The sequence below is a fragment of the Daphnia carinata genome, chromosome 8 (assembly GCF_022539665.2).
Source record: "Daphnia carinata strain CSIRO-1 chromosome 8, CSIRO_AGI_Dcar_HiC_V3, whole genome shotgun sequence".
NCBI classification, from domain to species: Eukaryota; Metazoa; Arthropoda; class Branchiopoda; order Diplostraca; family Daphniidae; genus Daphnia; species Daphnia carinata.
The window spans coordinates 3576740-3599484 of record NC_081338.1 but is presented as its reverse complement, the minus strand read 5'-3'; the positions used below and the strand labels follow the sequence as shown (position 1 = coordinate 3599484).

Genomic DNA, 22745 nt, shown 5'->3' with positions numbered 1-22745 from the left:
GCAATTATTGTAGATTGATAAAGTGTAGAATAATAGTATTTGTAACGCGAAACAGCGATTGTAAAGCTGAAAATTCATTTGGTGTTACAGGAAAAATAAAATTAATCTGTTGCTTGACGACATTCAAGTATCGCAAATTTTGATTTGCTTTGTAAATGACGCAGTGGATTACTAACTACTACCAAAACTGCCAATAAAAGGCTTGCAACGTTTCCGAACATATTTTCACGCAGCGCTATAATGAACACTTCAGTGAATGAAACAAGTTGTATGTGTTACCCGATGGACATTAGGAAATGGGTGCAATAGTTAAAAAATACCTGCAATACTCCTATCACACATTCTGTGTTTATAAAGGAAGTATAGCTACTCAATCTATGTAACCGGAAAACAAAGATTTATCACTGGGAAAACGATAAGCAAAAGCTCGACGAGAAATTTTGGCGAAAAATGAGACATTATCGGAATCGCATTCGACCACTTCCCATTTCGTACACAAACACAAGTTTGGTCTAAAAAGTTGCCGAAGTGATGTCGTTAATTATAATTTTAAGTTATAGCTTTAGCTTTGAAGAATTATTCATATAATCGGTCGTTCTAAGCTCGAGGATTCGACAGTTGTTTCATAATGATGAGGTGTTCAACAGAAGGCTTCCCCCAGAGCTGAACGAATCATGCGTTGGAGGCAATGCAGTGGTAAAGCATAACATTTGGGGCTCATAGATTTTAAGTCCATAATTTTATTTAAACCCCTCTTTCGTCAGAGAACTTGTTGCTTATTTTTTTTTAATATTATATTTGCTCTAAAGGCAAGCCTATATTAAACCAAACCAGATGTCGTTTACTGTTTTAGCCCCTTCCCATCGTGCCAGTGACACAGTCTGTTCACGCCAGTCGTCACGTGTTCGTTTTTTTGTCTCCTTCATACGTTGATCGTAATTGAATCAAAAATGTTATCGTGATATGCCTAAAGGAACCAATTGTAGATCCACGTTAGGACCTTGTAGGCAGCTTCAGTTAACGTAAATTAAATCTGTCCAAGGGATCCAATTACTTGGATGATAGATCTACAGTAATCTGGGTACCGTACGTTTGTATTTCATCCTTGCTTTTACGTTCATAGTCTGTTTGCCGTTACCAATTATCGCAACATCACAATTCACAACTATGGCATTGGAGTTAAGATTACATAGCCCTGTTGGTTTTGAGCCTGATGTCTACAAGTGGCCTTTAACACCTGGACACAAAGGGGTAAGTAGGAATTTCTTCCGCCACAATAGCCATTTAATTTTTGACCAGTTAGTACTATTTCTACCCAATTCTACATTTTGAGGTGATATTTTTTGAAATCAGTTATTCAGATAGTTTTTTTGTTTTCCTTCATAGGGCAAAACTGATGTGGCCATAGAGCTGGTTGAAACTATAAGGTAAATGGAAAAGCTTAACTTTTTTTCTTATCTATGTATACGTTTTTGTTGCTAATCCTTGTTTGTAAACTAGGTGGGTCTGTGTAGATTTCCCAGAAGTTGCTATAAACCATAACATACTTAGCAATTACGATACAAACAGGTAATAAATGTACCGAATTTGAACAAATATTTTAAGGTGCATTTATATTAGAAAATTCATTTCTCTTACAGTTATGAAAGTATGAGTAAACTAGTGGAAGAGTATAATCGAGCCATTGACACCAACTGTCAACAAGTATGCCTTTAAACCAATTATATTTCTTTATTCATTAACTTCCAGGTAGTCAGAGAGAACAGTGGAAAAAACTAACATTTTTGAAAAAGTGAAATATGGCATTGTGAAATAAGAAACAAATAGGACACAAAAAATTACATGATGTGTTTATTAATTATCTTGTGTTGCTTCCACGTAACAGCAGAAAATTGCCGTACGCCCATCGAAACGGTTAAATTACCGGCCTTCGCGAGGTCTTCTACGTCACATTCTACAACAGGTCTACAACAAAGCCGTGGCAAATCCCGAAAAACTTAATCATTATGTACCATTTTCTTCCGAGGTTTGTAGTTTTCGAACCGATTAGTGCAACTTAGCAAAAGTACCATGCATAAAGAAAAAATAATAGTTCAGTATTCAAACCTTTTGCAGGTATATGGTGAGACGTCTTACGATCTGATCTGTCAGTTGATCGATAATATAAACATGACGGAGGACGATATCTTCATTGACCTCGGTTCTGGAGTGGGTCAAATAGTTCTTCAAGTTGCTGCATCCACTTCTTGTAAAATGGTCTGGGGTATTGAGAGATCTGAATGGCCTAGTCGTTTTGCAAAGGTAACATGTCAATAAAAAAAGAATAGTTTACGTAAGAAATTTATACATTAATCTTACTGTTTTTGGTACAACACAGAACATGGATTTCCACTTCAGACGGTTGATGCGTTGGTGGGGAAAGTCCTATGGAGAATACCAGCTGATAAAAGGGGATTTTTTAGACCAACGTCATAGTGAAAAAATTTATTCGTCTACGGTCGTTTTTGTAAATAACTTTGCGTTCGGTCCCGATCTCGACCACCAGTTAAAAGGTAAATATGCTATTGAACCGTAAATTTGTATTTATTTTTATTCCTTGTTTTTCCTGTTCTTTCTTAATGTCTTTACAGAACGATTTGCTGATCTCAGGGACGGTACTCGTATCATCTCATCTAAAGCATTTTGTCGCCTCAATGTGAAAATAAGCGCTCGCAATTTGAGTGGTCAGTGGCTACATAATTATTTACAGTAATAGATCGTTAATTAATAACCATTAAAATGCCTTGGTCGCTGTACAGATATAGGTACGATTATTCATGTGTCTGAGTTGCCCTTTCTCCGAGGCTCAGTTTCTTGGACTGGGAAACCTGTATCCTACTATCTTCACATTATTGATCGAACCAGAGTAATATACTTGAAAAATATTTTTGTGAATCACCTTAAAGTGCCTTTTTTCTTTAGTTGGAACTCTATTATAACCAGTTAAACGATAAACAACCAACAAAATCAAAAATTAATGTAAGTTTGAATATGAAGCAGACACATGTTGTTTTTTTTAACATCTACCTGCTGATTTTATGTCCAGGAAGAAAATGGATTGCCACGGGTTGGCCGTAGCAAAAAAAATAATCGGGCGTTACAATGCGATAAATCGTCCCACAATTCAAACATAAAGTCACTTCCATCACCCGTAGACAATGTGATAGACGGTGTCACCGGGCCGATGACGTGTATTCAAGCAACTTTATCTGGAAGATCGACCAAACAGAAACCATTTCAGTTCGGCCGACAGAATCACGTAGAGCAAGGTAGGGAATAATAATTATTAAAAAATATGTAGATTGAGATCATTAGTTTGGTACCATACTAAAAGAAGAGGAAAATAAAATTCTGCCATTTTAATACTGCAATAATGGTTATTGCAGGAACAGGTGGTTCATGTCGTAAACCCCCTAACCGAGTCATGAAATGGAAAAGCGATGGACGTAGCAGAAGAAAACATTCCTCTTCCGATTTCACTTTGACTGGCACAGAATTACATAGCGCAAATACTTCTGAATCCCAAAAGACCTCGCTTGGACAAAGATGTATCCATCAACAGTTACCGTCCAATACTGCAGCATCTTCTATCTTTCTTCAGGATAAAATTCCACCCACACAATTGCCTGGCGACCCAACCAACATTCCGCGCGGACTTCAAGTATTTTTTTTTTTCAGTTTTGTGTTGCGAAACTTGTTTCGAGAATAGTCTTTTACCGCCATTTCAAACTCAATTCTTACTTGCACATTGAACAATTAACTTAAGTTGAAACATTTATATTAAACCACACGAATCTTTTTACATGCTTAAACGTAAGCTAAATCCTATTGCTAACTCGTTTTATAGTTATATTCCAATTAAATTTTTCCTTGAGATTTTCATGTTTTTTTTTTTAATAAGAAGTTGTATGTCAACCCCACAGGTATATCTGGACAAAGTTTGCAATCAAATGATGTCGGCAATGGCGCAGTTCAAAGATCATGCAAACCATACAGCCATCATGCGTGAAATAGAAATCGAACGCGATCGAAAAATCATACTGAATTTACAAGCTTCTCTATTAGAAAAAGAGGTATTTGGTTAGCTCTTGTTGGGTTGAAAATTTTGCACAGCATCCATTATTTAGATTGCACATTTGGCGGAAAATGAGAAAAAACTTCGACTACTGCAAGAAGTGGCATACCGGGATAGAAATTTAACTCATTTCAGTGGGGTACGTACCGAATTATTTGAACGTCGGAAACAAATTGATTCCTTCTCTTTCATATTTTTTTCTTTCCATATTTCCATTTAGGATGTCACCGGCATTTCTATTGTCAATCAGGAATCAGCCCTGAAAAAGATATCTATTGTCACGCACCAGCGCAAGAACATAAACCGACAAGTTAGCAAGTTGATGCCGGAAGCTATCGTTTTGATGGGGACTACCTGCCTTGGTAAACCTGAACAACAAAAATAAAAGATTCATCTTGGATTTCAGGCTACCTTTGTTACAGCATTGGAAACGCAACAGTCACCAAGCTCTCAATCTGCGCGACAGCGACTAGGTAGGCTAGAGGCAGCAGATCTTCGTAAAAATCCAGTATGGTTAAACTTACCAGTGATCGAAAAGGGCAAAGGAAATCTTTCTGAGACACTAACAAAGAAGATACTTCAGCCGAAAGGGCCTCTAAAAGAGGATAAGACTTTGACACTGTCCAAACGAGATAGTACTATCAGTGATGCTCTCGAGAATCGCCTACGAAAACTCGCCACTCATTTATTGTGTGATCAGACTAATCAGGCTGACGGTCAGTACAGAAATGGATTTTCATTTTCAAGTATTTGCCAATAGTCGCTAGCCACGTTTTGATTCATTCATATGTGCGACGAAACCTTATTTCTATTCTGAATACTCCATACACTATACTTCTACCTTATACATATTCTGAACTTCAGTCACGTTGAGGTATAAATTCCTGTATTTTTCTCGCGTTATTCCTTGACCAATTGTTCGCCTGGTGTATAATCTGTGACTTTGATATTATTAGAACGATGAGACCAATAGGATGAGAGCATACGCTTTCACACCCAAGGCGTCTACAAGTAGCATAATAGTATTCTTTTAATTTCTTATGTGTTTATCTTTTCCTTTCATTCTTTGTTGTAAAATAGATTTTTTTTTGTCGCAGCTTCTCACCTAGAGTCTCACAGTTTGGGAATGATTAATTCTTGAAGATATTGTGCTATCTGAATGTTGAAAGCCTATTTAAATTGTTTTTCTTTCGAATCATATCGCCCTTTCCATATTCCACCTTGTTTTATTTTGCTGGCGAAAAAAGACCTCAAATTTCGCATCTCAAAATTATTCAGTCGGAAACCCATTGTGAGACCTGTCAAATATTAATGCGCTCCCTAGCTCGAAAGCTGTTGCCAATTGGAATCAATTACGTGAGTACTTGATACTTCGCCCATCTGTCAACCCTTTCCTAACCTATTATCTCAAACTAATAAAGGCACTTCCTCTACGTGTCGAAGGCACTACTTTGTCTTCATTATTATTCAATATTTGTTTTTGTTGTCATATTTGTTATTTTTAATTTTGCTTTTTATTAATTTTCCTTTTCAATTTTATGTGTTCGAGCTGTATTGGATAATATGTTTTCGTGGCCAAGAGGTAGAAAACCCCATGGACATCATAATCATCGCTGATGACTAAGTTTACTTTGAATTATTGTGGTTTTTGATGATACTTTTACATTTGTTACAGAGTATACGTTCAGATTAAACTTAATTTGACATTGGGCTTATATTTGTCGATATAATTGAAGAACACTAAAAACTAAAACTGGAATTCCAATTACTTAAAAAACGGCTCGCCTTACAACAAAAGGATTTTCATTTCGGAATCAGCATTTAATTCTGAGTATTAAGGGTGATTTTTATTAAATTCCAAGGAATGTCGTTTTTTACGGATTTTGACAAAAATGAGAAGGCCTTTCCACTTTTTCATTTTTGGCAAAATTCTAGTTTTATTTAAAAATAAGTGATTTCAATTCAGATTTTGGCGAAAAGGACGAATATCAAGTTATTTTTTGCATGGCCCAGCCGTATCCCAGCCTACTTAGTATGTGATGTTGATTTTCCTCCAACTGTGTTACACAAAAACAATCAATTTGGAAACTCCCAACACACAGAACGATGGATGTATAGAAAATAAATAACATACCATTGGATTTTAGCTCAATTATCCATAAAAACCACAAAGAACAACGACACATAAAACACACACGCACACCATGTCAAAATGAAGCAAATGCAAAGATGAAGTTCAGATCAAGTTTAAAATTTGTCCGCCAGATGTCTTAAATAAAATGAAAAGTTGGGCTTATTTAAAAAAGAAATCGCACTTTTTTCTTTTTTTTTCCGACACGTAGCCATCTACCGCTCAGACTCGTTATTACTGGCGTAGGCAATTTCAGTCCATTGGATGCCATTCGCAGTTATTTCAGTAGCGTGGATGGAGAATAACGCGTGGCTGGAGGAACAATTGAAAAATGGATAAGATAATACAACAAAAGGATGGTAAGTATAAACATTATTATATTGGTTTTCAATTATTAATTATTGTTTAATAGATCAAATTATGAAGCTGCAGGCCCAATTATTGGAACAACACAAAATATTAGATAACAGCAAAGCTAAGGATGGTAAGGCCTAATACATAATGATTTTATTTATTTGCTTTTATTCATTTGTGTTTTGTAGCACAAATTTTGAGTCTACAAGCTCAGCTAGGGGAAAAGAACAAATTGGAATGGAACAGTTTCCAAACAGTGAAGGAGGTTTTTCAAAACTCATCCCTAACTGAACATGAGGATGAATTGGCATTAGGCGAACACAGTCAGGTACCTAAACTTTTCAAATAAGAATTCAAAATAAGTATAGAATTTTAACAAACAATTATTTATTGTTTAGTTATTCAGTCTACCACCTGACAGTGTGTTAAATTTAAATTCTGTTAGTGCTGCACCAAAAGAATCATTAGTAATAAGTCCATGCAGTGAAGGAAGTGAACAATTGTGGGACCGTATTTGGGCCGAAAATGGGTGTGGTACGGAAACCAAGATATGGCACAAGTTCAACATGAAACATGGATTAGGTACTTTTCGGTTTTATGTCTATTGAAAAAGTATTTTTAATGCTATTATTTTGCATTCACAGAATTTAATGGGGGATCAAATCAAGTCTGGAAGTGTTACAGGATGGAAGAGTCAGCCTACAGATGAAAAAACACAGAGTGCATTACCACTAAGGTATGAGGTAAAGTAATAGAGTATGCACATTGTCTAATGAGAAGTACCATATTGTGTTAATAAATCCAGTACAACAGCAATCCTTTATAGTTCTGTCACAGCTAGAAACCTCAAATAATTCTGCTTCTCTGTCTAAAGAACAACTTGTCCTTTACGTTCAGAGTGTTGGGGAAACTGGGTACTTAAATGGCCCTAAAGATGTTTCATTTCGTTGGCATTGCAGCGATGAGCATCATACATAGACTTTTTAGGTATGAAAGGAATTTTCTTCAAATAATTTTGAATTTATGACGAAGAATTTCTCCTCCTTTTTGCCAACCAGGTCTAATCTACCAAAAAAAATTTTATCCAATAGGAAAGGATTTTCATGTACTGGGAACACAACTATCAACAATGCAACATTGTACAGGTGCTAGTTTATCATTCAAGAGCCTTATACAATGATGTTAATCTGCAATTTGTATGTCCTTCCCCAAGCTTCCACCAGAAGTTGAATCTATGAGTCATGTAAGTTACATGATCAACAGTTGATATGTTTAACGGTGTTGTTTTTCTTTTCTCAATATAGGTTAATAGTAACATTGGATCTGAAAAAATTCTTGGTTGGGGCAAGACACTGAATAAATTGTAATGATTGAATGGATGACATGACATTTCTATACTTAATTTGGATTCCCGAGACGGTATTTTATATTTAAAAAATTGAAGTGCATATCTGGGCTCCCTTCCTTTCCGTAGCCCCGTTTCCCCTTGACTCGTAATAAGCCCGTAGGGGGTCATGCCCCTACTGTACGGTATATATAAAAACAACATATACCGAGGTTTGGAGGGCTCTGGCCGGAAAGGGGACGTGGGGTGCCGCTTAGTCCGATGATGTGTTCACGGAGGGCGAAGTGGCTACCCACAAATCCGAACTAAAGGTTAATCGCTCCTGTAAAAATGTTCCAAATCTTCAGCTCTTCTTCCGGCTTCTCTTAGCCAATCACCGGGTAATCTCCCCGGTGGGTCAACAAGGCAGTGTCTCCCCCTGCCTGGGTTGACGGCAACTTTTGAAAGGGCTATTGTGCCTTTTTAAAGTTGCAAAAATAATTGTAATGTGCAGAGAATTGTCAATAAATTTTTTTTTATAAAATTTTTTTGCAAATTTTGTTTCTTTCACTGTCTGTGTTCACACATTACATTTATCATCATTTTTTTATTTAGCTTTCTCAATTCTCGTTTATTGTTTATGCCACGTTTAATGGTAAGCATTGTTTCCTGTAAGCATAGTTTATCTGTAAGCATTCAATTATTATCCAGGGATCGAACCCTAGATGTTCGGCATTCCGCGCCGATGCTTTACCAATGAGCCATGAATCATATGATGTCAAGTTGGCTTTTTTCTAGTCACTTGCGGACTTGCGTTTACACTTTGAATAAAACTGAAATGCAATACTGCAATATTATTTTCTCCATTTAAATGTAGATTTTTACACATCTAGTAAGGTTTGAACCCAGGGTAACAGTTATCGCAGCTGAATGCTCTACCACAGAGCTATGGACATTATTAAAGCAATATAAAGATAAACATATAGTTGTGAAAGACTGCATAAACATCCTAGACGATAACATATGATATGCGATAATAATAATATCTCGTGGCTCAATGTTAGAGCATCGGCGTTGCACGCTGAATGTCTGAGGATCGATTCCCATGCCAGTAAAACAATATACAAATACAAAATTACTTCAGAAAATATCAAGGTATTACACGTAGTTCCTTGTCTAAGTTCATGAATTCAAAAAGTGTAATAAATAATACTTGAATACGTACAGATAAACGATACAACGGTGGCAAAAACAATAAAATTGAATTGTGCAAGCTGAATAAAAAAAAAATTGATAAATGTAATGTGTGAATACAGACAATGCAGGCAACAAATTTTGCAAAAAAATTTTATATAAAAAAATTTATTGACAATTCTCTGCACATTACAATTATTTTTGCAACTTTAAAAAGGCACAATAGCCCTTTCAAAAGTTGCCGTCAACCCAGGCAGGGGGAGACACTGCCTTGTTGACCCACCGGGGAGATTACCCGGTGATTGGCTAAGAGAAGCCGGAAGAAGAGCCGAAGATTTGGAACATTTTTACAGGAGCGATTAACCTTTAGTTCGGATTTGTGGGTAGCCACATCGCCCTCCGTGAACACATCATCGGACTAAGCGGCACCCCACGTCCCCTTTCCGGCCAGAGCCCTCCAAACCTCGGTATATGTTGTTTTTATATATACCGTACAGTAGGGGCATGACCCCCTACGGGCTTATTACGAGTCAAGGGGAAACGGGGCTACGGAAAGGAAGGGAGCCCAGATATGCACTTCAATTTTTTAAATATAAAATACCGTCTCGGGAATCCAAATTAAGTATAGAAATGTCATGTCATCCATTCAATCATTACAATTTATTCAGTGTCTTGCCCCAACCAAGAATTTTTTCAGATCCAATGTTACTATTAACCTATATTGAGAAAAGAAAAACAACACCGTTAAACATATCAACTGTTGATCATGTAACTTACATGACTCATAGATTCAACTTCTGGTGGAAGCTTGGGGAAGGACATACAAATTGCAGATTAACATCATTGTATAAGGCTCTTGAATGATAAACTAGCACCTGTACAATGTTGCATTGTTGATAGTTGTGTTCCCAGTACATGAAAATCCTTTCCTATTGGATAAATTTTTTTTTGGTAGATTAGACCTGGTTGGCAAAAAGCAGGAGAAATGCTTTGTCATAAATTCAAAAAAATTTCAAGAAAATTCCTTTCATACCTAAAAAGTCTATGTATGATGCTCATCGCTGCAATGCCAACGAAATGAAACATCTTTAGGGCCATTTAAGTACCCAGCTTCACCAACACTCTGAACGTAAAGGACAAGTTGTTCTTTAGCAAGAGAAGCAGAATTATTTGAGGCTTCTAGCTGTGACAGAACTATAAAGGATTGCTGTTACACAGGATTCATTCACACAAGATGGTACTTCTCATTAGACAATTTGCATACTCTATTACTTTACCTCATACCTTAATGGTAATGCGCTTTCAGTGTTTTTCAACTGTAGGCTCACTCTTCCATCCTGTAACACTTCCAGACTTGACTTGATCCCCCACTAAAATTCTGTGAATGCAAAATAATAGCATTAAAAATACTTTTTTGATAGACAAAAAACAGATAAGTACCTAATTCATGTTTTATGTTGAACTCGTGCTATTTCTGGGTTTCCTTACCACACCCATTTTTCAGCCCAAATACGGTCCCACAATTGTTCACTTCCGTCGCTGCATGGACTTATTACTAACAATTCTTTTAGTGCAGCACTAAGAGAATTTAACTTTAACACACTGTCAGGTGGTGGACTGAATAACTAAACAATAAATAATTGTTTGTTAAAATTCTATACTTATTTTGAATTCTTATTTGAAAAGTTTAGGTACCTGACTGTGTTCGCCTAATGCCAACTCATCCTCATGTTCAGTTAGGGAAGAGTTTTGAAAAACCTCCTTCACTGTTTCGAAACTGTTCCGTTCCAATTTGTTCTTTTCCCCTAGCTGAGCTTGTAGACTCAAAATTTGAGCTACAAAACACAAATGAATAAAAGCAAATAAATAGAATCATTATGGCCTTACCATCCTTAGCTTTGGTGTTATCTAATATTTTGTGTTGTTCCAATAATTGGGCCTGCAGCTTCATAATTTGATCTAATAAACAATAATTAATAATTGAAAACCAATATAAATAATGTTTATACTTACCATCCTTTTGTTGTATTATCTTATCCATTTTTCAATTGTTCCTCCAGCCACGCGTTATTCTCCATCCACGCTACTGAAATAACTGCGAATGGCATCCAATGGACTGAAATTGCCTACGCCAGTAATAACGAGTCTGAGCGGTAGATGGCTACGTGTCGGAAAAAAAGAAAAAAGTGCGATTTCTTTTTTAAATAAGCCCAACTTTTCATTTTATTTAAGACATCTGGCGGACAAATTTTAAACTTGATCTGAACTTCATCTTTGCATTTGCTTCATTTTGACATGGTGTGCGTGTGTGTTTTATGTGTCGTTGTTCTTTGTGGTTTTTATGGATAATTGAGCTAAAATCCAATGGTATGTTATTTATTTTCTATACATCCATCGTTCTGTGTGTTGGGAGTTTCCAAATTGATTGTTTTTGTGTAACACAGTTGGAGGAAAATCAACATCACATACTAAGTAGGCTGGGATACGGCTGGGCCATGCAAAAAATAACTTGATATTCGTCCTTTTCGCCAAAATCTGAATTGAAATCACTTATTTTTAAATAAAACTAGAATTTTGCCAAAAATGAAAAAGTGGAAAGGCCTTCTCATTTTTGTCAAAATCCGTAAAAAACGACATTCCTTGGAATTTAATAAAAATCACCCTTAATACTCAGAATTAAATGCTGTTTCCGAAAATGAAAATCCTTTTCTTGTAAGGTGAGCCGTTTTTTAAATAATTGAAACCAAAGTATTGTTTGTACAACAATTTTGTTCTTTAGTTTTCGAACATTACGTCGAAAGTTATATTGGTCAAATAGACTCAAAAGTCTATTTGACATACGATAGCGATTCAAGTCATTCAAATTTGAGAGGAAAAAGCCATTCGTAGCTTTGAAAAGCCCTTTTGCAAAAGTGAAATAACGTTATAATATAAAAAGAAACTTCCGGGCTCGACCGGGATTTGAACCCGGGACCTCTCGCACCCAAAGCGAGAATCATACCCCTAGACCATCGAGCCGATGCAATATCAGTCTAAATTTTTATATATGAATTGTAAGACTAATTGTTTGGCCGACCAATCTTTTTGTCAATGTTTTTGTGCTTACCGGTTTGACTTGCATCGCCGTGCAGGAGATGGAAGTTAATCGGACGGTCCAGCAGATGCAGCAACTCAATTAAAAATCAAGAACCATTTCAAAAACTAACTAGATGTTGCGGATATTCTGTCGTGATCTTTTCTACGTCGGACTTTATACAACGGCTTTGAACGCCTGTTTTTTTGTCAATTGAGGAATGCAGTAAAATTTGTGGTCTTGTTCTATCATTATCTATGGCCGAGCCTATTCAACCAACTTGAATAGGCTCGTGTATGAAAAGGACATGAAAGAAACATTAACAAATGCTGTGGGTGCTTTATTTCTCGCTCAAGTGACACGTAATAGTATTATCAGATATATTTCTCGTTCAAATCACAGGTAAGTAACAGCATTTTCGTTCACTGATAGTAATTCCAACTATATCGGACTCGAATTTGCAAGCCCCAGCTTAGAAGATCGGTGCCTTATCATTTTGAGCAGAGAAGCTCGAGTATTCAAGTACTGCCTACTCTATTCTAGGATACACATTTCATAAAACATCAAGATAATAAATTAGCCCATGCAGGAGTACATATTGTTGACAACATATATACAAAAGGGTAGATTGAATAAAATTAATGACAAATCCAATAACGTCACCTTGAATCAATAAAAAAAAACCTTTCCCTGTAAACCAGTACCCCAGCACAAACAGAGGGTGCCACAAAAGTTGCACAAACGCCTAACTTGTAATTTAATTCGTCTTTAACTTTTCCTGTTCGACAGTTATACTTATCACTGTTAATGTCAACCCAAATTACCCAACTTCATTTGTTTTGAAGAACTTGACTTGAAGTAAAAGCGTTACCATCTGAAATAGATTTTTTCATTTAGGTTTTGAAACAATTAAAGGTTAAGGTGATGCTTCTAGCGGGTTTAGCAAATTATGAAGAACAGATGCTAAGAACATAGAGGCCAAAGAATACTAGTTAAAATATAGTGAATCTCAAATTAATACAATAACATAAAGATACTCTACCATCAATAGTCTTATTTTATGTAAAGGCATTTTATGCCAGAACTAATACCTTTAACACACCTTACGCATTCCAGACAATTGTAGAGCGTAATCCTTAAGAGCGGCTTCGTTTTCGTACAAAAAAGTTCGTTCCAACAACATTAATACACGACATTAAGACGTCACGTAAAATAGATGTTAATGGAATAGCGATATTTTTCTCTCTAACGGCCAATTTCGGTTTATACCGTTCGATTTGTGATGCGGGCACCAACTTTGCGTAAGTCTACGTCCAAAACGAACAAAAACATAAAATCATAATGCCATTATAATTGGAAAAAAGCAGTTACTTAACACGTTTCGTCGCTAGATTGGCAAGATGGTTGCTGACAGGATAATGTGGGCTCGTACGGACGTGTGTCACGAAGCTCAACGTCTGAACGTTCACCATCTCGGCGGTATTGGGTTCGAAGGCTCCGACTTCTTCTACCGGAGCTGAAGACATCGTCATCATTGCAGCAGCAAAGCAAACGGTTGAAATGTTTGCGGAAATTAGTACTGACACAGTACAAAGCAATGGGATTGATGCAAGAATTGGTGTAGGCCAAAACAAAACCGAAAATCCTGAAAACGTTCCAAAAATGGTTGAAATTCTTTCGGGAGTTCGGATCGAAATGAAACCACAAGAAGAAGATGTGCATTGGTAAGAAGCAAATGGCAAACAGAACGACGAAGCACTATAATTCCGGATTGATGTATATATGAAACAAACAAATGATAAAAAGAAAAATTGTCAGAAAAAGATTCCAGTTTGTAAAGATTATACGTCAAACTTACTTGCACCATCTTGGCGACTTTGATACGAGATTCTCGGTTCCTGTTCGACTGATGGATGCAAGAAGAGTTAGTATTGTGCCCATATTTGTACATGTAACAAAAGATGAAAAAAAAGTTTAGAAGCCTTAGAATTTACTTGAAAATCAATGAAAAAATTCAGCTTATGTGACGTGAAGTGGAATTAAATATGGCCATATATTTTACTGTACATTATTAGATGTCTCCGACGCTTGTCGACAACGTCCAGGCGAGACGGGTTCCAGCGTAGCCTGGCCTGGAATATCCTGAACACTAACGATACAAAATCCAATATAACCCAAAGGGCAATTTTTTAAATTCAAGTTTTAAATAATGTAATACCTTTGCATGAGATGACGAGCCATAATCGTATAAAATATACCAATGACGAGAAGAGGCAAACAGTAATGAATTAGAAAACGACTAACGACGACTATCTTCGCGTAAGAAGGACCAAATTCTAGTGGAAATGGATAGCAGATAAAAATCTCATGATACATTGGGCCCATTAATGTCCCGTTGCTATCCCGAATACGTTCTGTCTCAGGTATCTCTTCCCCATCCAAGATCAACAGGTGCGAAAAGAGTACAGCTGGTAAGGCCAACCCGACGGAAGCCAGCCAAATTAATGCAATACAAATGATAATAAAAAGCTTTGATTTGGGGTTGGTGACAAACGATTCGACCGGTTTCACAACAGCAGTATACCGGTCCAAGCTGAGCGCAGTTAGCGTGAAGACCGAAACACCCACAGACGTATCCTATTGTACACCATAAGTAGCTGAAATCAGAGATTATTTCAGTTGAAGTAACGGAAAAGGTTACCTTGGCAAACTCTGAGGCTTTGCAGGCGAACTCACCATAGGGCCACGAATCAAACGTGTAAATGGTCGCCGTGAAAGGAACGGAGCAGAGAAGGACGAGAAGGTCGCCGACTGCCAAATTGAAGATGTAAAAATTTGGAAGATTGCGCATCGATTTGTGACGGCAAAAGATAATGATGAGACATCCATTGCCAATGACGCCAGCCAGGAAGACGACGCCAAAGAGAAGTGGCACAATGTACGTCTCCGGCCGTTCGCTGTAATCGACGTAGCCGTTGGACGACACATTCACTTTATTTTCCAGCTCCAACTGTTGACTAGAGATCGTGGATATCACACCATTCTTTATTCCGGCCATTAAGCTGGCCGAGGCGAACGCATCTCGTTATTATGCGTGTCAATTGGAACAGCCTTTTGAAGAAAATGAAAACACGTTTACATTAATTTAACCTCTAAAGGCGAAACCAATAAAAACAGTTAGATTGCATTCGGCTACGAACACACTTATTACTTTTCACTCACTCTTATTACTTAAGACTGTGCCCTAGATTTGATGTAAAAAAATTATACGCAATATGGGTTTATTATTCCGTATTCTTATCCATCTTCCCCATCAACAACCTTAAAAGCTGAAAGCCTGCCACGACCACCTTAGATACAAAAGCAGACTATAACGAAAATACACAAGCGAGTAGCGTCTAAATGAAGCAGCCTCGTTTTGCACAGAACAAATTAAGTAATGAAAATCATCCGACTTACTTGAGTTTTCGTGCGAGTAGCGAATGTCTAGTAAGGGTGTCAGCCACGATAGGAATTTAAGCATTTGTACCCCCAGTTGAATAACGTGCGCAATTTACTCCCGATAATCAACTACCAACATGAGGAAAAACACAAATGGCAAAGACGAGACTTTGGTTAAGGAGCCAACGACCGCCTCGCATGTGCTGCTTCTAAAAGAAGAAAAGACACTGATTAATGCCATGAATAAATGTCCTTATATACGGCGAAACTAGACAGAACGCCATCCAAGACGCAATCCATTTCAATACCAATTTTACACCCAGCAAACCTGTTCTCAACAAACTGCGCAGGCCTAGTAAACTCGACAGAGACGGTACAACTGTTACACAATAATACATTTTACCTGTACCTAAACGCGTACGGGACGCTGTTGAGCGTGAGTACGAATAGTATTTTCGAATGTTACTGGCATATCTGAAAGTTATTGTTGTATATATACATTAATACGCATATTGGACAACTAAATCATGCAGTATTTTGAAGATATGGCAAGCACTTAACCGTTTTAAGATTGTTAACCGTATCTAAATGTCTTTGCTGATCGTTAACTGCCACGCGTAGATGAGTGCGCGTAAAACAGATGAACGTACGCTTGTCCTATTTGAATTCAAATGGTAGAAAGAAATTATCAAAGATTACGATCGTTGATTAAATTTCTTAGTTCTCTGGGTTTCATATTTCTGCTCTCGGTCGGGGAAGTAGCAATAGACTTTAAAAAACACAATTTTTTCCATCAAGACTTACATGAATGTACAGGCAATACAGATTTTAATTAAAATCATTCAACTTACACTTTGTCCCCGACGACGCGCATGATTAATTCCTGGACATTGTCGTCGCTCGGTCAAATTTCATCGGATCTGTGTCTCACTTTTCCATTCAAGCACGTCATTCCCGTCTTTATATTTCGGAGCGTTCCAACAGAATAAACGTCTGGCATCTTCTACGAAACTCTGAATCACATATGTAAAATCACCACATTTCAAAGATTGTTCGCTTGCTAGGCAACACCATAATTTGCGAATATTTTAATCACATGAAAGTTACACCGCGCCTGTATTGCGAATTCTAGAGAAATCTTTCACTCTTGGGAGTTGAAATATCAAATAATATCCAATATATAATGCTTTACATTTTCCTACCATTTTGCAGGCAACGCTTCTCATGCAATTGATTTCATACCAATATAACAAACTGATCCGATTATGAATCCTTTTCAAGTCCCAACTTTTCCGCGACTGACGCGAAAGCGTAGTCGGTTGCCTTTTTGTACCTTAAGCACAGAAGACATAGTCCACGTCTGGAAACTTCTATTGTTAACAAATTAAATCAATTTGCTGCAGCATAAATACCTGCCTAATAAAACGTCATTTAGTACGTAAGTAAACTTTAGCGAACAATACTTGCGTATGTACCTTTAACACAATCCAGTTGGTTCCACATATTTCCACTAGCAGCTGCAAAACCGTAGCGCCCTTGCGTCGCCATCGTTCCAGAAGATAGAGGGTTGTTTTCATGTGCTGTAACTCCGGTGTCTCACAAAGTTTGAACAAGTGGCCCATGAGAAACGCCAACAAGCTGCTGGATAAAATAAAAGACAACGAAAGTTTAAATTCTGATTTCAACAAACAAGGAAAAAAAAGTAAAAAAGAAAAGCAGGACACAATGAACCACGTAAAACTCAAACCACTCAGCTCTTTCACACAAGCAACGGATTGCCGAGACACGCCCAGTCGATGGGTTTTTCTGGTAGCAATCCTTTCCTCGCTTTTCAAAACATTTAGACGTACGCACATGATTGAAATTGAGTTTCTAAAACATGCGAACAGCAACTGTTTCCAAATCATGACCGAAATCTTTACTTTGGCACAGTTTTCATGCACGTACAACTCATTAACAAAAATAAACAAAAAAACAAGTATCGTTAACGAAATATAAGCCTCGTGCTCTGATTAAAAATGACACTAGCACGTTTTAATGAGCGCTTTACTTGTTCAATGGTCGAATATGGTAATATCGGATCAATCGGGAACAGATATGCTGCCAATTGCTCGTTCAAGAAGTATTGCTAGTTGGTGTAGCGTGATCAGTAAAAGCCCTTTCTTCTCCAAGGTTAATTGGTTCGACCGCCAAACATGACACGCAAGTTCACAAAAACCCGGTAATAATACGACGAAGGGCAATAAAAATCGAGTACCATCACCTACAAGAATGTCTTAAATAAAACTGACTACAAATGAAGGATGTTGCGACATTCGGCGGGTTTAAGTTAATTGTAACACAATGGAACTAAGCTGAGTAAAACTAGGAGCCTAAGCGACTTGCATAATTGGAAAAATCAATTATGACAAGATCGTTTAACCCAATTACTGGCAGCTATTGGAAGTAGACTGTAAACACGGCAAACCAAAAACACGGCTGTTTTAACAACTCACATGCTTAATACCGTTGTACGCCCTGCTATATAAATGCCATCCGAGAAATCTAACCTTTGATCAAAAACTAACAAGGAACGTCAGTAAATATCCAAAAACTCTTAACGTACCACCCCAAAACTATCTGGAACAAGCATTGCTTACTGGAACTACTACTAACTTCTAAGTTTTCTTGGTCTCGTTCCGGTTGTTAAAGGGCTTGCAGCTACAGTAGCCCACCGTTCGAAAATAAATGAAATAGAATGCAACGATGTGAACAAGAAAACGCAGGCACATTGACCATCACAAAACAGTAAATCAGTAAATTCATACCTCTTAAACATGAGTAATACAAAACGGGCGAGAACCGCAGGTAGCATGAATATCACAGATTCTACTTCGATCCGTATTTTGCTCAATGGTGATTGGGAAATTATCTCCACTGTCATCATCTCTATCATAAAAATACAAGTAACAATTTTCTTTTTAAAGTAAAATAATCCGTACTTAAAACTAACAAATTAATAAAACTATTTGCTTCAGTGAGAACTTACCATTCCTAAAGCAGTGAAGATGAGCAGTCTTGACGTGACCAGCTACAGTGTGAAAATGAATGGTAAAAGCAAGTAGCTGTCGGCTTTATACGATTTTCTTCGAACGGAAGAATGCTTAAGGCTTATCACGTGGGTTTACGTCATCGTCTGTAAGGGGGTAGGTGACCTTTTGGTCAGTTCAATAAACTCTCAACGTCCAGCAAGACCCGGAAAACAGAAGGATGGGTTAGAAATCACACCAATACAGCCACGAGGTTGTTGGAAGGACGTGATGCGATCTCATCCTCTTCTGGAGGAAGGGTACACCTAACAAATTTTGTATAAAGACAAAGAATATGTGCCTTTTTGATTGAATAACGATTGGCACATTAACTTGATGCTGTAGCTCTTCCGAGGACACACAAACTTGATAGTTCAAGGTACCAGTTCCCAGTTATAAAATTTTAAGTTGTCATAGCATTATCGTGTTTGTTCGGAGTTTTAAGAGATTCCTATTTTTCACAGCAATTTCTATCACAAATAAACAAAGCTAGCAGGTCACAGTTTGATGTATGGCTCATCTAACAGCCACGTATAACATCATTTTAACTGCCATTGTTGTCTGAATGCTGGTCGGAGTCGATGTTAGCCCCCAACTTTCCCAGTTAATAAACCAAAAGCTTCGTTAAAGCTGCCGCTTTCTCGGTACATGTGGGCGTAGACCCAAGTCAATGCATTCATTTCGTTTTATAAACTATTTAAGCCCTCCAATCTTTCAAAATACGTCAGTCGGAGTGTATTCACACAGCCTATGTTAGATTCAGAAAATTCGATTTTTGATAAACATGCCAACGTTCTCATTATAGTTTTGCGTTCTAGGCAATCAGGAATTAGAGGCTCTATGGAAAGAATAGTAATAATGAAAATAATCGTATGCAAATTACCGTAATTACGAATATACTGTACATCAAAGAAATGCAATCATCGCTCTAGTTCGCGTCGTTCTGACATCCAGTTTTCAACTTCCACGCCATGTGATGCAAGGCCCTCCAAAATTCGGAACACGTGCACATATACATAACTGGGTTGTAGATGCTGTGCAGCAAGAACACGTCGCGCAGGTAAGACATCATTTGACCTAAAATATCGCAATGACCGCCCAGGCGAATGCACCAATAAATAGCCATCGATGTACAAGATATGGGGAACGTGCAGAGCCACAGTGGTAGGAGGTTAACGGACAACCGCACAGCAGCCCGAGCTTCCATACACACACACACACACACACACACACACACACACACACACACACACACACACACACACACACACACACACACACACACACACACACACACACACACACACACACACACACACACACACACACACACACACACACACACACCACACACACACACACACACACACACACACACACACACACACACACACACACACACACACACACACACACACACACACACACACACACACACACACACACACACACACACACACACACACACACACACACACACACACACACACACACACACACACACACACACACACACACACACACACACACACACACACACACACACACACACACACACACACACACACACACACTGATTCGGCTGACTATCGAGCGGCCCTGCATCCAGGGAAAACATTCACTGTCCACGTGAGCAATTGGTGCACGAAGATCGTCTCCATGGCGATCCATTTTTTGAATGAGATCTCTATCCAACGATGATGGGTTTTCTAACCGCACTGGTCCAGACGCTGCTGCAGCTCTGGACAGTTCCCTGTCGCCTCCTACGTTACCTATAAATAAATAAAACGAAATTAATGTTTTTCATTTTCCGACAGAAAAAAAAAAAAAAAAGGTTATTGGGTTTTTGTAGCTATGCATTAATCCCATAACTGAACGCTTTGCCCGGCCAACTAAACAATCATATCGATTGAGGTAATCTTACGTGCGTGGGCCAGTCTATCTCTTAATAAATCCACTGCGAATGAAAAGAAGCGATAAAGATGAGGCGTTGGACTCGGCAATTAAACTTTACCAGAATGTTGGCCAGGCAACCGGGCCGAAGAGTTGACGAATTTGAGCCTAATGGGGGGTTGCCGATGATTGGGAAAGTATGCACGAATGATTGTCTTCGATTTGACGAAGATAACGACGTGAAGAAAGACGCAAAAGGTGGCCAGTAACGAATTCCAGGTGAAAACCCAGTACATCTGCGCCAAATTGATCGTACAGGTGTGGACGGATCTGTGGCCCGTCCAAAACGGGCTCGTAATGACGACGAACGTCACGCCAGAGGCACAGGAAAGTAAGGTGACAGTAGCTCGATTCGTGACGCTTCGTTTGTACCTTTCGTAACGCACAATGGCCACGTAGCGATCGAGGGCCGCTAGACACAGGAAGAGCAACAGGATCGAGTAGTCTGTGAAGGCCAATAGAACATTGAACGCGCACGCCAGGCGATCGTGATTGACAATGACGGCCAGTTCCAGAACGCATTGAGCTAAGAAAAGGCAATCGACGAGCGCGACGGCCGCCCAGAAGATGTGACGCGGGTAGCGCAACTGCCGCGAACAGCTCACCACCAAGAAGACGACGCCGTTTAACAAGAGGCCAACAGAGACGACGGTGAGACGGAAAACGATTTGAGCAAAGGTCACAGTTAGGGCCATGATGGGCACGTCGTGGTAACTCGCCAACACACGAACGGCAGTCGAATTCGTTTCATTCATACTGCGATTTCGTGCGGCAACTAAGGCACCAATGGGTTTAGTACTTTCATGCAAGCAGCGCAAACATCGACCGTGTTGCTTCGCGTGCATCGCCGCATGCGCGTCTAAAGGTTTCGCTATGGCACGTTCACCTTCTCCGGTTATTGAATTAAACGCTGATGGTAACGTCGACATCATCAATAATTTTGATGTTGTCAGCTGCGTCCCGCCGTCCTGCCAAAGGGGGAGCGATTATAATTTAAAAAGAGATGTGTGGTCCATGATAACGTATAGGTGATAGCAATATTTACGTTTGTTGTAGAATAGCAAGGGTCGTATCCAAAGACCTAAGAAAATGTCGGATGATCTGTTAAGAAAGAAAAAAAAAAATGGAGTTAAAAATAGTTCATTTTTAATTTTCTGAGCAACGTGTTACCTGCCATTGAAGGACGTTTGAATTGCAGGTAAATTTCCAATTTGAATTCCAAAAAGGACCGCCATCTTTTGAGTAGCAATGGTACTATTTGTGATTGTATCAAAAGAACTGTTTCTCATGGACTTTGATTAGCGTTAACTAACAAAGGAGCTCTGCATGACGATAAAAAAAAAAAGTCAAATTTTCCTAAAGACGGTCTTCAGGAAAAAAAAAAATAAATACATAAAACCCGGCCAAGCGTGGGGTGACCTTCTTTGTGAGGATGACGAAGCAAAGTGAGTTAAAGTGACTGCAATATTTTGAGTACTCCAGTCAATGATTCAATGACGCTGCACAAAAGTGGCCTGTGGAGAGTCACAAGCCGGTCATTGAGAGAGTATTGGGAAAATACGATTTTTTTTTGTGTGTGTTTAATTCCGGCGATTCTGCTGCCATCTAACGGAAAAAAGAAACGCGAAAAAATTAAACGTATTTTCCAAATTAGGAGATTGGGCTGAAAACACCTGGAATTTTCAGGCAAATTAAATGCAACCAACAACAAAATAATAATGAAAAAAAAACAAACAAAAAAAACACAACAATGTCACCCACTTAAAAATACATAACTTATTTCGCACTCGGCTGTTAACATATTTTGTTTATTTGGGACAAACAATTTCATCCCTGACTTTCTCAAAGAAAACAAATTAATAATAATAAAGTAATAAAAAAAAAAATGAAATAAATGCATGCCTCCTTGGTTGCGTGACGCAGACACACACACACACACTGTCTACGGTTGCGTCCAATGACGTTACTGGGCGTCAAAGCAAGAAACGAAATCCCAAAAACTTTTGCGTGTACCATCAGGTATTTTTGCAGCAACGAATCCGGTCTTTATTTTTCGGGAGTCGTCAACTCGAAACCCCCGTGCAAACGGTGTG

The 22745-nt window shown here is 38.3% G+C and overlaps 5 protein-coding genes and 1 non-coding gene across 8 annotated transcripts; 2 read left to right on the top strand and 4 right to left on the bottom strand.

Annotated features, from left to right (window-relative positions):
• The first annotated feature begins 895 nt into the window (after positions 1 to 895).
• LOC130704253 (histone-lysine N-methyltransferase, H3 lysine-79 specific-like) lies at positions 896 to 5111 on the top strand. The gene is made up of 17 exons (XM_057525733.1): positions 896 to 1022; positions 1124 to 1251; positions 1387 to 1427; positions 1501 to 1569; positions 1641 to 1704; positions 1886 to 2026; positions 2116 to 2301; positions 2378 to 2552; positions 2631 to 2723; positions 2799 to 2905; positions 2962 to 3018; positions 3086 to 3308; positions 3426 to 3700; positions 3963 to 4112; positions 4167 to 4253; positions 4335 to 4476; positions 4537 to 5111. The coding sequence occupies exons 2-17, from the start codon at positions 1168 to 1170 to the stop codon at positions 4872 to 4874; spliced, it is 2232 nt and encodes a 743-aa protein (XP_057381716.1). The 5' UTR covers positions 896 to 1022; positions 1124 to 1167; the 3' UTR covers positions 4875 to 5111.
• Positions 5112 to 6524: 1413 nt separating this feature from the next.
• Positions 6525 to 7547, top strand: LOC130704318 (uncharacterized). 2 transcript variants are annotated; one of them, XM_059496551.1, is made up of 6 exons: positions 6525 to 6604; positions 6658 to 6729; positions 6788 to 6927; positions 6998 to 7181; positions 7244 to 7335; positions 7405 to 7547. In XM_059496551.1, exons 1-5 carry the CDS (start codon positions 6577 to 6579, stop codon positions 7306 to 7308), a joined length of 489 nt encoding a protein of 162 aa, XP_059352534.1. In that variant the 5' UTR covers positions 6525 to 6576; the 3' UTR covers positions 7309 to 7335; positions 7405 to 7547. The 2 variants fall into 2 exon arrangements, with proteins under 2 accessions (XP_059352534.1, XP_057381778.1); XM_057525795.1 differs by lacking the exon at positions 7405 to 7547 and having other exon boundaries at positions 7244 to 7383.
• Positions 7548 to 10215: 2668 nt separating this feature from the next.
• On the bottom strand, positions 10216 to 11070 carry LOC130704312 (uncharacterized). Its single transcript, XM_057525790.2, has 4 exons — positions 11005 to 11070; positions 10813 to 10952; positions 10558 to 10742; positions 10216 to 10495 (listed from the first exon to the last, which is right to left on the bottom strand). Exons 1-3 carry the CDS (start codon positions 11066 to 11068, stop codon positions 10602 to 10604), a joined length of 345 nt encoding a protein of 114 aa, XP_057381773.2. The 5' UTR covers positions 11069 to 11070; the 3' UTR covers positions 10216 to 10495; positions 10558 to 10601.
• Positions 11071 to 12063: 993 nt separating this feature from the next.
• Trnap-ugg (transfer RNA proline (anticodon UGG)) lies at positions 12064 to 12135 on the bottom strand. Its single transcript has one exon. It is a non-coding gene; the product is annotated as a tRNA-Pro (tRNA).
• A 400-nt stretch (positions 12136 to 12535) lies between these two features.
• LOC130704222 (neuropeptide CCHamide-1 receptor-like) lies at positions 12536 to 18706 on the bottom strand. The gene is made up of 11 exons (XM_057525691.2): positions 18660 to 18706; positions 18439 to 18559; positions 17107 to 17272; positions 16483 to 17047; positions 15650 to 15840; positions 14892 to 15301; positions 14409 to 14827; positions 14258 to 14339; positions 14049 to 14096; positions 13562 to 13948; positions 12536 to 13497 (listed from the first exon to the last, which is right to left on the bottom strand). The coding sequence occupies exons 6-10, from the start codon at positions 15246 to 15248 to the stop codon at positions 13562 to 13564; spliced, it is 1293 nt and encodes a 430-aa protein (XP_057381674.1). The 5' UTR covers positions 15249 to 15301; positions 15650 to 15840; positions 16483 to 17047; positions 17107 to 17272; positions 18439 to 18559; positions 18660 to 18706; the 3' UTR covers positions 12536 to 13497.
• Positions 18707 to 20281: 1575 nt separating this feature from the next.
• On the bottom strand, positions 20282 to 22074 carry LOC130704158 (5-hydroxytryptamine receptor 1D-like). 2 transcript variants are annotated; one of them, XM_059496429.1, is made up of 3 exons: positions 21823 to 22074; positions 21698 to 21753; positions 20282 to 21620 (listed from the first exon to the last, which is right to left on the bottom strand). In XM_059496429.1, exon 3 carries the CDS (start codon positions 21582 to 21584, stop codon positions 20703 to 20705), a length of 882 nt encoding a protein of 293 aa, XP_059352412.1. In that variant the 5' UTR covers positions 21585 to 21620; positions 21698 to 21753; positions 21823 to 22074; the 3' UTR covers positions 20282 to 20702. The 2 variants fall into 2 exon arrangements, with proteins under 2 accessions (XP_059352412.1, XP_059352411.1); XM_059496428.1 differs by having other exon boundaries at positions 20282 to 21753.
• Between the last annotated feature and the right edge of the window lie 671 nt (positions 22075 to 22745).